This window comes from Peromyscus eremicus, chromosome 11 (genome assembly GCF_949786415.1).
Source record: "Peromyscus eremicus chromosome 11, PerEre_H2_v1, whole genome shotgun sequence".
NCBI classification, from domain to species: domain Eukaryota; kingdom Metazoa; phylum Chordata; class Mammalia; order Rodentia; family Cricetidae; genus Peromyscus; species Peromyscus eremicus.
Genome location: NC_081427.1, coordinates 35,775,377 through 35,788,149, shown reverse-complemented (window position 1 = coordinate 35,788,149; position 12,773 = coordinate 35,775,377). Strand labels below are relative to the sequence as shown.

The following is a 12,773-nucleotide window of genomic DNA, read 5'->3' as shown; positions in this document are numbered from 1 at the left end:
GCCCACGCTTTGATCTTGCCAGACTGTAATTCTGCCCAAGGCGCCATTGGAGTCCCCCTATAATTTCACCTAACAAAAAAGCGGGATACAAGAAAAGAAGTTTCTTATCAGTTCTTTGAGCTGTAACTTGATAGCCATCAAAATGGTATGTATGGCTACCCTTAAGAGGCAGCTCTGAAATCCGCACACGTGGTCTTGGGTGTGTCTTATTCTTCGTATTAATCCTCATATTTAAATCTACCTTGAGAAAAATTCCTTTTTAATGAACTCCATCAGGGCTTTTCACACTGTCTCATTCTGAAATTCCTTCCTGCAGTGTTACCTGAGTGGAGGTTCCCTAAAGGACAAAGGGATGCTGAGCAAGGCTGCTGCGTTAGAATACAGGATCCCTCTCCCCGGACCAGCAAAACAATCGTTTTTAATTATCTTAGTTTATTTGGTGGGAGAGTAAAAAAATTCCAACCTCAGGTCCCTCACGGATAAGAGATAACATTGTATTCCACAATGTTTGACAAAGGTGAATGGCCTTCTGCAGTTTACATAGTATCCCCTTAACTTAGTTTTTGTTTCTTGAGCTCTTTGGCGCCAGGAAAACTGTTGTGGCAAGCAAACAAAAGGAGACACACTATGGGGCCTTGGGACTTGGGAACCTTAATCAGGAGGGAACTAGCTAAACCTTCAGAGATTGGGTTGGGGGAGGGTGTGTATGACAGATAGGAAGCTCTGAGGAACATGAAGTACCGGGGTCAGGGCCACTGGACAGCGCCTCTGGTCTGGCAAAAATAAACCTTTGTATTATCCAAAGATGTACAGGAGCAGAAGTATCCCGTCTTCTTCACCTGGCTCATCAAAGTAAAGAAAGCGAACCCATCCGATAGATGCACAGAACAGTCTGTAGGAGTTGCTACACGTCCCGGAGGTGATGGGCTAGACATCATCACCTGGCGTGCTCGATTAGCTCGCTGCCTCCCCAGCCTGGGCAAGCCGAGAGGGTGGGGGCGGGAGAGGATGCGGCGCCGGGGTTGCACAGCACATCCGGGCGCGCCTGCAGCGGGCTGAAAACTGCATAATTGATGAAGGGCCGGCGCAACGCTGGGTGCGCTGGGAGCGTCTCGGGGGGGGGGAGGAGGCCAGGGCGGTCGGGCCCCTCCCACTCCGCTTTTTCTCGCGTGTCCTGTCGCCGGCACTGGCAGTGGGCGCCCGGTTACTAGCAAGTGTGCGCGCAGGGACCAACGGAGACGGATCGCAGCAAGCCGAGGGCGCAACAGCGACCTCCAGGACCGACCCGCCCGCGCCATGCGCTCGCTCGCTGGCCTGAGCGCGCTTCTGGCGCCAGGCTGTCCGCTCCTGCTTCTGTGCCTTCTGGCGGCGACGCGCCCGGATCGGGCACAAGGCGATCCCGCAGGTGCCTGGGGTCCAGGGGCCGGACCAGGGAGGGCTCTGGGCGCACGGGTAGGGGCGCAGCGGCCGCGATCCTCCAGCCGGAGGACATCCCTTGCCGCCCGCGCAGGGTGCCGCGGGGATGCGGGCGCAGGCGGCTGCGGAGCAGAGGTGGCCTCTCATTGGCTGGGCGCGGGTTACCCTAGGAGGAAACGTGGGAGCAGGGGCGGCTCCAGGTCTGCGGGGTCTAGGGGTGATTCCGGCAGGTCCCAGTATAGCCCAGTTTGACCCCGGGAGCTGCTACTGGGACGGGGTCGGGGTTTTCCTATGAAGTGGGCTAATAAGAGTGCGTGGGTTCGTGCGGGGGATGCTGGGGACTTGGCTTCTGCTACTGTAGCATTCTGAGTCCACATTCCCCGAGGCCAACTCCCTTAACTAGAGTCCACAGCGAGGCCCTGGTATCACCTTTCCTCCTGGCAGGTGTTGGCTTTGAGGATGTTTTTTACAGCAGAGGGTAAAAAAAAAAAAAATCACCGCACCCAGCCAACTCAATCAAGCCCAGATAAGAAAATGATACGTGTGTCTTGTCTTTACACCATGGTCTTTATCAAAACAAAACATTTTCGAGGGTGTTGGGTTGCGTGCTTAAGGCATGTCAACAGAAGGATTTATGTGAAAAACATGACCTAAAGTCAAGATCGAGTTTGCCGTCTTAGCTCACCTGTTTATACTTTGTGTTGCAAGCGATTCATGTAACCGGTTTCTCCGTGCAATTCCTGTGTCTGTGAAGGGCTGGCTCCATTTAAGTCACCACTGATCGCTCAAGCAGTTGTAAGACTGGCCCACTGGGAACAAAGTCCAGACATTCTTCTACAGAAGGTTTTCATCTATTATTATAGATTATTTTCATGAGCTTATAGCATGTAGATTGGTTGAATATACTATAAAGAAGGAAAATGATCAAAGGGACACACACACACAACTCGGATAAATCTTTTGGATTCCTCTAGTCTCAGGATTGTCTTGCTCCACATCTGTTTTCCATCGGAAGATTTACAAATAATTGTCCAGGACATGACCCGCTCCCCTGCACCCTTCCTAGGTACATCTGATTCTTCTGTCTTCTTCCACCCGCCCTTTGCTTCTGAGTACTCTTTTTCTAGACCACCTCTTTTTCCTTCCCCCTTTCCCTCCTTCCTTCCCTTCCCCCTTATCTCCCTTCTGAGTGTGTAACCCTGGCCTCCTGCGTGGAAGGAAGCGGGCCCCACCATGGAGCTACAAATCCAGCCTCAACTATTGTTTTGAGAATCAGCGTATTTTGGGTTAGTCCTAGAAGTTTGGTTCTCCACTTCGAAGTAGATGGAAATAATAGGAGAGCTTTAAAAAGACTGATACTCAGATCTTGCCCTGGGGGGGGAAAAAAAAAAAACCCAACCCTGATTTATTTAGCATAGACGTCAGTCTGAGGCATAGTCGTTTTGAAAATTTTCGGTGTAAGTCAAAGCAGGCTAAAATCACATGAGAGGACCCTGAGGGTGTATTTTTAGATACTCTGTTGGCATCCAGTTGAAGTTAATGTACACACCTGGCTTCTAAAGGGAGGAAACTAGGAAGCAGATGAAGCTGTAAATAAATGTGCCGAATGACCGAGGGGAACATGGGACTTCCTCACAGCCTCCACTCAGGTGAAAGTTATGAAACAATAAGGCATTTGAAGGGCATGGCATCTGCATCTTCTGTGAAGCTAACCTTCAAAGTGATTATACTTTCAGCGATGAAGAGCACTGTCTGCTCTTCCAGAGGACCCAGGTTCAATTTCCAACGCCTACATGGTAGCTCACAACCATCTCTTAACTAAACAGGTCCTAGGGGATCCTGTTTGGTGCCCTCTTCTGGCCTCTCTGGGCACAGACATAGATGTAGGCAAAACACTCACACACACACACACACACACACACACACACACACACACACACACACACAGAGCTTTCTAGATTCGGTATTAATTTGAATGAGATTCATCTTATTCTTTGCTGAAGAAATACTGCAAGGTTTACTAGATGCTTTTTGTGTTTATACTTTGAACTACTTAGGGATAAATGTTCTGCTGAAAGAAGACTTTGGCGGCAAATTTCAATAATAAACTGGGTATAAGTTCCTATACTTGTATTCTGTAAGAGAAGTGTGCCAGCCACAGTACTATGCAGCATGTAGCCTGGTGAGTTAGATTTTATTTTCCCTGATTTTTCAAAAGAGGAAGTTGGGGCTTCAGTTAAGCAATTGCCCGAGTACACGTAGTTTAGTGGTAGAGCAGAAAGCTTAGTCAGTCTGACTCTACAGCCTGTTTTTTTAGACACAGCTCTCTCTGAGATAACTGGGTGTGCCCTCAAGAATTTAGAACTACTGACCAAGAGCATAGTGTGGTAGGAGCCAAAGGACCCATGTACTTTTGAATCTTACAATGAAGTCAGGGGTAAGGCATAAAGAGTGAGTTACTAGCTGCTTGCAAGTTTTTTTTTTCTTAATTTTTTTATTGTTTTATTTATTTTGTGTACACATATGTACATACAAGTGTGCTCCTGCCTGGGTACTACAGTATGCTCCTGACCCTCAGAGGACAACTTGAGAGTTGTTTTTCTTTTACCGTGTAGGTTCTAGGGATTGAACTCAAGTTGTCAGGTTTGACATTGGGTGCCATTGCCTGCTAAGTCATCTCAGCAGCCCCCCACCCCCTTTTTAATTAAATAAGAGATATAAAAATATCTTTGTAAAAGGAATATCATGCAAGCAGCAATATTTTGCGGTCATTATTAGTATGATCACATGGAACAAACTGAGGGAGTGGGTTATTTTTGAAACATTTTCAGTGATGTCATTTGGAACTAGCACCTTAACTTCCAAAGACATAGCTTATGTGCTGTTTTGATTGGCTCCCTTCCCAACTAGCCCCTACATTGCCTAGTAATAAGTATTTGTGGGAATGACTCTGACTTAAGTACCCACATTTGCCCGATAATGTGTTTGTAGAAAACACTAGCAGTTTTTGTCTTTAATGCTATTTAAATTTGGGCTGGAGAGATGGCTCAGCAGTTAATTAAGCACAAACAGCTCTTCCTGAGGACACCGGTTCAATTCCCAGCAACCCATATGACAGCCTATAACCATGGTTCCAGGGGACCTGATAAATTACACAGGCAAAAACACCAGTGCACATAAAAATAAATAATGATGATAATAATAATAATAATAATAATAATAATAATAATAATAATGCTCTTTTAAAAAGGTATTTACACTGTTTAAATGAACAGGTTTATTAGAAGCCCATCTTTAATTGGGCTATTTCTAATATTTCAAAATTGGTCATGTAAATGTTTGTTAAGAATAAGCTCGGGGCGGGCGGTGGTGGCGCACGCCTTTAATCCCAGCACTGGGGAGGCAGAGCCAGGAGGATCTCTGTGAGTTCGAGGCCAGCCTGGGCTACCAAGTGAGTTCCAGGAGAGGCGCAAAGCTACACAGAGAAACCCTGTCTCGAAAAACCAAAAAAAAAAAAAAAAAAAGAATAAGCTCGGGCGGTGGTGCAACACACCTTTAATCCCAGCACTCAAGAGAGGCAGAGGCAGAGGCAGGTGGATCTCTGTGAGTTCGAGGTCAGCCTGGGCTACAGCGTGAGTTCCAGGACAGGCTCCAAAGCTACACAGAGAAACCCTGTCTCGAAAAACCAAAAAAAAGTATAAGCTCAACCGACTTTCGTCCTGGTACTCCATCACCCTGCCTCAGCTCTTTACTCTTTTTTCTGAGTGGTTCTAGAGCCGTTGGAAGAGTGGAAGCAGGAGGGATCTTTACCTGGGCTGGTAGGTGGAGCTAGAGGCACAGAGATCCTGGTGAGGGTGAGGATGGCTTCTAAGTAAGAGGACAGATCAGGGTGGGAGGGTAGGCTCAACATCGTGAAGAAGATGCTCCTGCAAAGATTAGCTCACCCCTGGTTTCAGAGCTGAGCAAAGTGACGAGGGCAACTGAACAGGGGACAGGTGGTATCTGTCCCATGCTTCAGGACAGACCAGCTCAGAAGGGTGAGGCTGAGTCGGTGAGGAGGGCAGCTCTGGGGGTGGGGTGTGGTGGGACAGATGTGGCAGCTGCAGGGGGTTGTTGGTTATATACACAGGAACTGATCAGATAAGGAAATCTATCAAGGAAAGCGGGGTGCAGAGTTTTCCGTTAGGGAAGGAAGAAAATAAAGATGAGCGGGAGAGGGGAAAACCTTTGTGATGTTATCAGTGTGAATTCATGATTATAAATGTTTCTTTGTGCCACATATGTACAAAGATACATATATATATATAATGTGCATATTGTATATGTGTGTACTTCATGTTACAAGAATGTTGTATGTGTGTGTTTGACTTTGCATACACATATTAATATATCAGTAGCTCTGTCCACTCAGTTCTTTCTTTCTTTCTTTTTCTTTTTTTTTTTTCCCCGAGACAGGGTTTCTATGTAGCCCTGGCTATCGTGGAACTCACTCTGTAGACCAGGCTGGCCTCAAACTTAGAGATCCGCCTGCCTCTGCCTGCCTCCCAAGTGCTGGGACTAAAGATGTGTGCCACACTGCCTGGCTCATGTCCACTGATTTCCAAGCAGTAAGTATATTTAACACCTAGATGTTGGCTTCAGGCTCTACTCATTTTATTGAAATTGGAGAAATGGCTGGTTGCTCCCATGAGTGGAGAAGTGTGTAAACCTGGGACATCCTCCACTAGAGAACAGTAAAGTATTCAAAGAATGGTGAGCTACATCGGAAAGAGTCAGGAGCCAGTTTAAGGGGTTCACACAGAACAGAGCTGGGAAAAACTGAGCATCCAAATAAATAATAGTAATAGATGATGATGATGATGATGATGATGATGATGACGATGATGATGATGATGACGACGATGATGACGATTAGGTGAGAAGGTCTTGCTGTGGACCCCAGGCTGGCCTGGTGCTTCTGATCTCTTGCATTAATCTCCTGAGTATCGTATTAATGGATTATCACTAAATGATAGAGAAATTCGTGAGTACAGACTGATAAAGATTATTAAATTAGTGGACTGTTTCCTGAAGGACAAAGGATTTCATAGTTTTAAAGTAATTTCCTATTAAAAAAAAATCTTACAGGTAGGACTGGAGAGATGGCTCAGTGGTTAAGAGCCAGACGTCCCAAGTTCAGTTCCCAGCAACCACATGGTGGCTCACGACCATCTGTAATGGGATCTCATGCCCTCTTTTGGCCTGCAGGCATACATGCAGATAGAGCACTCATACACAAAATAAATAGATCTAAAACAATAAAAAAATTAAAAAAAAAAAAGAAACACCAAATAACAAAAGAGTAACCACAGTAGGGAACTATGGCAACACTACTTAAAAAGTCAGTGAAGCCGGGCGGCAGTGGTGCACGCCTTTAATCCCAGTACTCGGGAGGGAGAGGCAGGTGGAGCTCTGTGAGTTCCAGGCCAGCCTGGGCTACCGAGTGAGTTCCAGGAAAGGCGCAAAGACAGAGAAACCCTGTCTTGAAAAACCAAAAAAAAAAAAAAAAAAGTCAGTGAAAAATCATTATACTATTTTATTAAAAAGTTTTCTTTTTCCTTTCTTTTTGTTTTTTGGTTTTATTTCCTTGTGCTGTCTGGTCTGATAGGATATGGTGAAAAGCACAGAGCATCATCTGTGACATTGCTGCCAGCCAAGACTGCCTGTCCCAAATCTAATCCTGTTACAATAGACCGGGATATTGCCAAGGGTCAAGGTCGAAGATGTCACGTAAGACCAGAGCTGTTGCAGTGAAGGAGAATGGAGGGACGGGCAGCTGATGGCAGCATGTGCTTCTGAGCTGGCCCTTCTCCAGAGATGTACATCAGAGAGTGACTTAGAAGGAGTGTGGCATGAGCTGGCCATGCAGACGTGGCAGCTTCCCTATTTCAGGGCAGCCTGGGATGATGTGGGGTGTCTCCGTTCCAGCAAACACTCAGGAATGCCTGAGTTTTTCACATCAGCGGTGGAACTTTCACATAGATCAGGGGGAGAAACGCCAGTTTTTGACATTTCACCTAAACCTGAGATTGTTTGAAGAAAAAACAAAATTAGCTCAGCTTTTTTGGAGAAAACTTGACTGGCCACAGGCATTCCGTTCAAACAGTAGTTGAGAACTGGTCACCCGTGTGTTTGGTTCCATTTTTTTAAATTGATGTGTATGTGCTTACCTGTGTGTGATTATATGCACCGCTAGGTGCTGGCGGAGGCCAGAAGGGTGCATTGTATTCCTTGGAACTTGAGTTACAGGTGCTTGTGAGCCAATTGGTGTGTGTGCTAGAAACTGAGCCCAGGTCCTCTGTAGGAGCAGTAAGTGATCTTAACTATTGAGCCGTCCCTCCAACTCCTGGTACTATTTGTTAAAGAACATGTCCACAGAAATAGTTAGATGTGTGCTGAGGCTTTCTTCTTTCTTTCTTTCTTTCTTTCTTTCTTTCTTTCTTTCTTTCTTTCTTTCTTTCTTTCTTTCTTTCTCTCTCTCTCTCTCTCTCTCTCTCTCTCTCTCTCTCTCCCTCCCTCCCTCCCTCCCTCCCTCCCTCCCTCCCTCCCTCCCTTTCTCTTTCTTTCTTTCTTTCTTTCTTTCTTTCTTTTTTTCAAAGATGGTGCTGTTCGTTTTATTGAACACATTTTTTTTCTGTTTTTGAAGTTTCTGAGGTTAGCATAACTAATGTATCCCTCCTAATCCCCAGACACAGTCTTCCCTGTTTTTTTTGTTTTGTTTTTTTGAGGGAGGGTTGTAGATGTCTGTGGTTGGCCTTAGACTCACTGTGCAGCCAAGCATGAGTTTGAATTCCTCATTCCCTGCCACCACCTCCCAAGTGCGCCGAGATTACAGGCGTGTGCCATCACATCCAGGCCAAGATAAAATCTTATTTTGGCCTTTCAGTTACACAAGCTAAGAACCTCAAAGGGAATTTTGATTGATCTTAACGCTCACAGTGCCTTTGTGTATCTAGGGGCAAGGAGCAAGCCATAGCTGGTTTCTTGGTTCACACTTGAGTGATCCACTCGGCAATGCGTTTTCTTCCTAAAAAGATCCTCAAAGGAGACCCAGGGCAGGAGGCTGTTAGTCACCTGTGAATGCTGGCTGGATTATCTGTGCTTTGAAATATTTGTGTGTAAACTCTGCAGAACAGGACCACAGGGTTACAGGAATGTTTGTAGATTATAAAAAAACAGCCATATTGGATCGAGAATGGGATTTGAGGATGTATCTACTCAGCCAAGGTTTCTGGGTCTTTGCGCCATTTCCTTTTTGGTCTGAATAATGCTTGGTTGTAAGGAGTGTTATTATGGAATGCCTTAGGAGGTCATGTAAAAGTACACGTTGTGCTTGTCATTTAGAGTTTTAAAAAACTCAGAGATAAAAGGCCTTTCAGTAATTCTCATATTCTCTGAAATATACTAGTTACCTGCCTGGAATGTTCTTTGTCTGTGGCTTTAAAGGTTGACTTATAAATGATTCCATCAAGACAACACATTTCATTTTCTTGGCAGCTCTTTATTTTCTTAACAAGCTCTGGAATATGTCCACAACTCCAAGTATTCCCACACACCGCCCCCACTTCTTTCCTTTTTACTATAGTGACAAAAGGGGATAGGAATACTAGATACCTAGAACCCGGAAATGTAACTCCAAATGCATTACTCATGAACAGGATTTTACCTGGTAATAAGGTGTTTTAAAGCTGTAGGTAAGCCATAATATTGCAGTCAATATTTTATTACCTCCATGAAGAAATACACTGATTTTTCATACTTAAGATTTATCACTAGTAAGACGGGGCGTTGGTGGCTCACGCCTTTAATCCCAGCACTCGGGAGGCAGAGCCAGGCGGATATCTGAGTTCAAGGCCAGCCTGGTCTAGAGAGCGAGATCTAGGACAGGTATCAAAACTACACAGAGAAACCCTGTCTTGAGAAACCATCAAAAAAAAAAAAAAAAGATTTATCACCAGTATCACCAGTATATCTTACCTGTTGGTAAGTTGTAGTGTTTTTATAATTGTGTCAGAATGCTAAAATGAAGATTTATTAAAATAATCTTAAGCATGCATATTGATAGTAATTGAGACATAAAAATAATATTTATTTTAATAAGGACTTAGAACTTCTTTTTTGCAGTCTTGTGGATTGAGCAGTGCAGGGTCATGTTCATGTTAGACAAATGCTCTGCCCTAGTGATGCCATTTTAAACATAAAGTGTTAAGTCCAAAATATTAAAATGTAATGAGAAGGGCCTACAGAGATGGCTCTGCAGTTAAGAGAAATGTACTGATCTTGCAGAGGAACCGCTCTGTTCCCAGCACCCACCTGGCAGCTCATGACCACCTATATGCTCAATGGAACCTGACGCCCCCTTCTGGCCTCCACAGGCTCCTGCATGCATGTGGTAAACAGTCACACAAGCACACATACATGCAAATAAACTTGGAAAAAATCTAGAGAAGATGCAATAGAGAGATATTGGAGAGTAATTTTTTAAAAATTTTTTTAGTACTGGGGGTCAAACCCAGGGTTTTGTACATGCACAGGAAGTGATATACAATTGACATGTTTCTCAGCCCTCTTTTTATCTGTTGTTTTGAGGCAGTATCTCACTGAGTTGCCCAGGCAGGCCTTTGATTTGCAATCCTCCTGCCTCAGCCTCCTGAGTAATTGCAAAGATTGCAGGCCCAGCTTAGAGGAAGTAGTTATTCTTATATAGGAGATGTACTCGGGTGTTTCCTTACTTAAATAAAAACAATTCTTAAGACTCCACCCCATTTTCTAGCATTTCTTCTTTCTTACACCCCTTCCAGTCTGCTTCTTTAAAAAAAAAAATGCACAAAGTGAAGTATGCGAAACAGTAGTTATAGAAGACACTAAACATTTATTTCATTTGATAGTGGTACCACCGTGAATTATAAGGCCCTCTAGGAAGAGCTATTTTAAAATGTAATGGAAACCATTTTTCCCATCGAGTAACAATAGGTTGAAAGTTGAGGTTGCCACTCAGTGCTGTGATAAGTATCTTCATGCACCATCTCCCCTCGGAGGGAGGAAGCCAAATCCTCTAATCTCGGCAGCGACCCCTGCTTGTTATTCTTTTATGTTGGTGTTTTGCCACTGCCTGTAAGAGACAACCAGATGGCAAATGTCCAGAGATGATTAAGAAAAGGGTGATTGTAATGCCTTGAAGAATGCAAGTTTTGAACTTGGCACCGTCACTCGGTATTTATGTGACTTTTCCTAGTCCCCTCCCCTACTTTCTCTTAAGACCTGAGGTGTATAGTGGAGACCTTGTCATCAAAGCCCTGAGCTATCATCAATCAATCACACTTTGATACTTCCAGTTACAAGCCCCACTGGCCCAGCTTGTCTTGGGACAGGCAGTTCCTACCTCTTCCTTTTCTATTTCCTTTTGTGACTCAGCCTAATCCTTTCAGGGACGCATCTGAACCACATCTGTCTGAGTCTTCCCCTGTCCATTTCTTTTGCATACACATGCTTGCTAAATCAGCCCCTCACTGCCAGCTGTCCTCGTGTAGAAGCAGGAAGGTTTACAGTCTCACTTTTTTGCTTACAGAACATCTTGTCCAAAGAACTCACTTTTACTAGTCAAGCGTCTCCTCGCCTGCTTTTATACTCACAAAATAGCATAGCATTTGTTCACGCTGCTTCTTGAAGGAATTCTTTTGCATGTTCAGTGGGAAGTAGAGCCTGATAAAGATTGGTGCTTTAGCTGGGCCGTGGTGGCGCACGCCTTTAATCCCAGGACTCCGGAGGCAGAGGCGGGATCTCTGAGAATTCAAGGCCAGCCTGGTCTACACAGTGAGTTCCAGGTCAGCCAGGGCTGTTGTACAGAGAAACCCTGTCTTCCAAAACCAGAATAAAATAAAGAGATTGATGCTTTAACGAAGATGTGGCGTTAGCCTCAGCTAGTGACAGGGTCACAGACTTGCAGCATTCAATAGCAGATGGCAGTCACGATAGCTCTGAGATCTGAGTATGTTGAAGAAATGACCCAAACAGCTAGCATATTCTGGAACTCTCCAGGTTATCTTGCATCAGGTGGCTTGTTTTTCCTTCTCTTATTCTTTCAGCTGCTGTGAACTGAGATTTTGATCAACTTCAGCCTTTGAATCCTCTTCCTCTCTTGGTTCTATTGTTGACCCAGATAGGTTCTTCCATAGTTGGTCCCTTGAGATGAGGAAAGGAAACGTCTCCATCCCTGATCTACAGTGACCTTTACCTTCATGCCTTTCCAAAGTCAGGCTTACCTTCTGTAGATCCTGTGCGAACTCGTGTGAAAGACACAAGCTCCTGACAGTTAATACCAGGAATAAATGTTTCTCTGAAATTTTAATGACTCCATCAAGTGTGGCCCAAATAGCTACTTTATCATCCATTAGCTTTTAGGGATCCCGTTGACCCCACTTCCTACTCTTTGTCAGCACACGCTGTATACCAGGTACTTCTGTCCTTACTTAAGTGGAGTCGGGATAAAAATGTCCCAGGGCACTTTTTCTTCAGCTGTTGTCACTCTCCTATGATTAATAGTATGAATGATAATAACCACCACCAGAATGAGTGGTGTCTGACCGTCTGAAAAAGGTCCCGTTCCTGTTTCAGGAATTGGGCGTTCGATGCGAAATCTCACAGTAGTCAGCTAGGCCGGGAAAGGAGGGCTTCCAAACCAGGGGGTGTAGACTTTGCAGCATTCAAGATCAGATGGCAGTCATGATAGCTCTTTTCTACCCACTTTTCCCTCCCTAACCAGCACTGAGTGAGTAGCATCTGCCTGGGACTTACAGTATTATTTCTTTGATATAATCTCTATATGAGTTATGCCCAAGAGTGGGAATAATTTTTATTAGGAAAAGAATGTTGACCAGATGCTTTTAGCATATATATATTCTTACACACACACACACACACACACACACACACACACACACACACACACAGCACGCACATCCAAACTCAGGTCACCAGGCTTGGCAGCAAGCACCTTTATTATTACTAAGCTATCGGGCCAGCGCCAAGCTGGTTTTTAAATAGTCATCTAGTCTTGGCGAGGCGATCTGGAACGTAACTCCATGTGCTTTGTCTTGCAGATTCATCTTTTACAAGTCTACCTGTTCGAGAAGAAATGATGGCAAAGTACTCAAACCTTTCCTTGGAGAGCCATAATATATCATGGACAGGTAAGTGGATCGCGTCCCAAACAGTAGAACGCCAAAGTAAGTTCTTAAAAGGCTTTAAACTAAGTCACTGCTTTGGTCCTTCCCAGCTTTGGCTTTCTTTTTGGTTTTTCAAGATAGGGTTTCTCTGGG

The 12,773-nt window shown here is 44.7% G+C and overlaps 1 protein-coding gene across 2 annotated transcripts in view; it reads left to right on the top strand.

Annotated features, from left to right (window-relative positions):
* Nucleotides 1-1,117: 1,117 nt before the first annotated feature.
* Emb (embigin) overlaps nucleotides 1,118-12,773 on the top strand; it is a 48,598-nt gene continuing 36,942 nt past the window's right edge. Inside the window, exons 1-2 of one of the 2 annotated variants that reach the window (XM_059276138.1) lie at nucleotides 1,118-1,405; nucleotides 12,555-12,644. In XM_059276138.1, the coding sequence (XP_059132121.1) occupies nucleotides 1,297-1,405; nucleotides 12,555-12,644 (199 nt within the window). In that variant the 5' untranslated portion in view covers nucleotides 1,118-1,296. Of the gene's footprint in view, nucleotides 1,406-3,401; nucleotides 3,599-12,554; nucleotides 12,645-12,773 lie in introns of those variants that run through there. The other variant, XM_059276139.1, reaches the window with a different exon arrangement.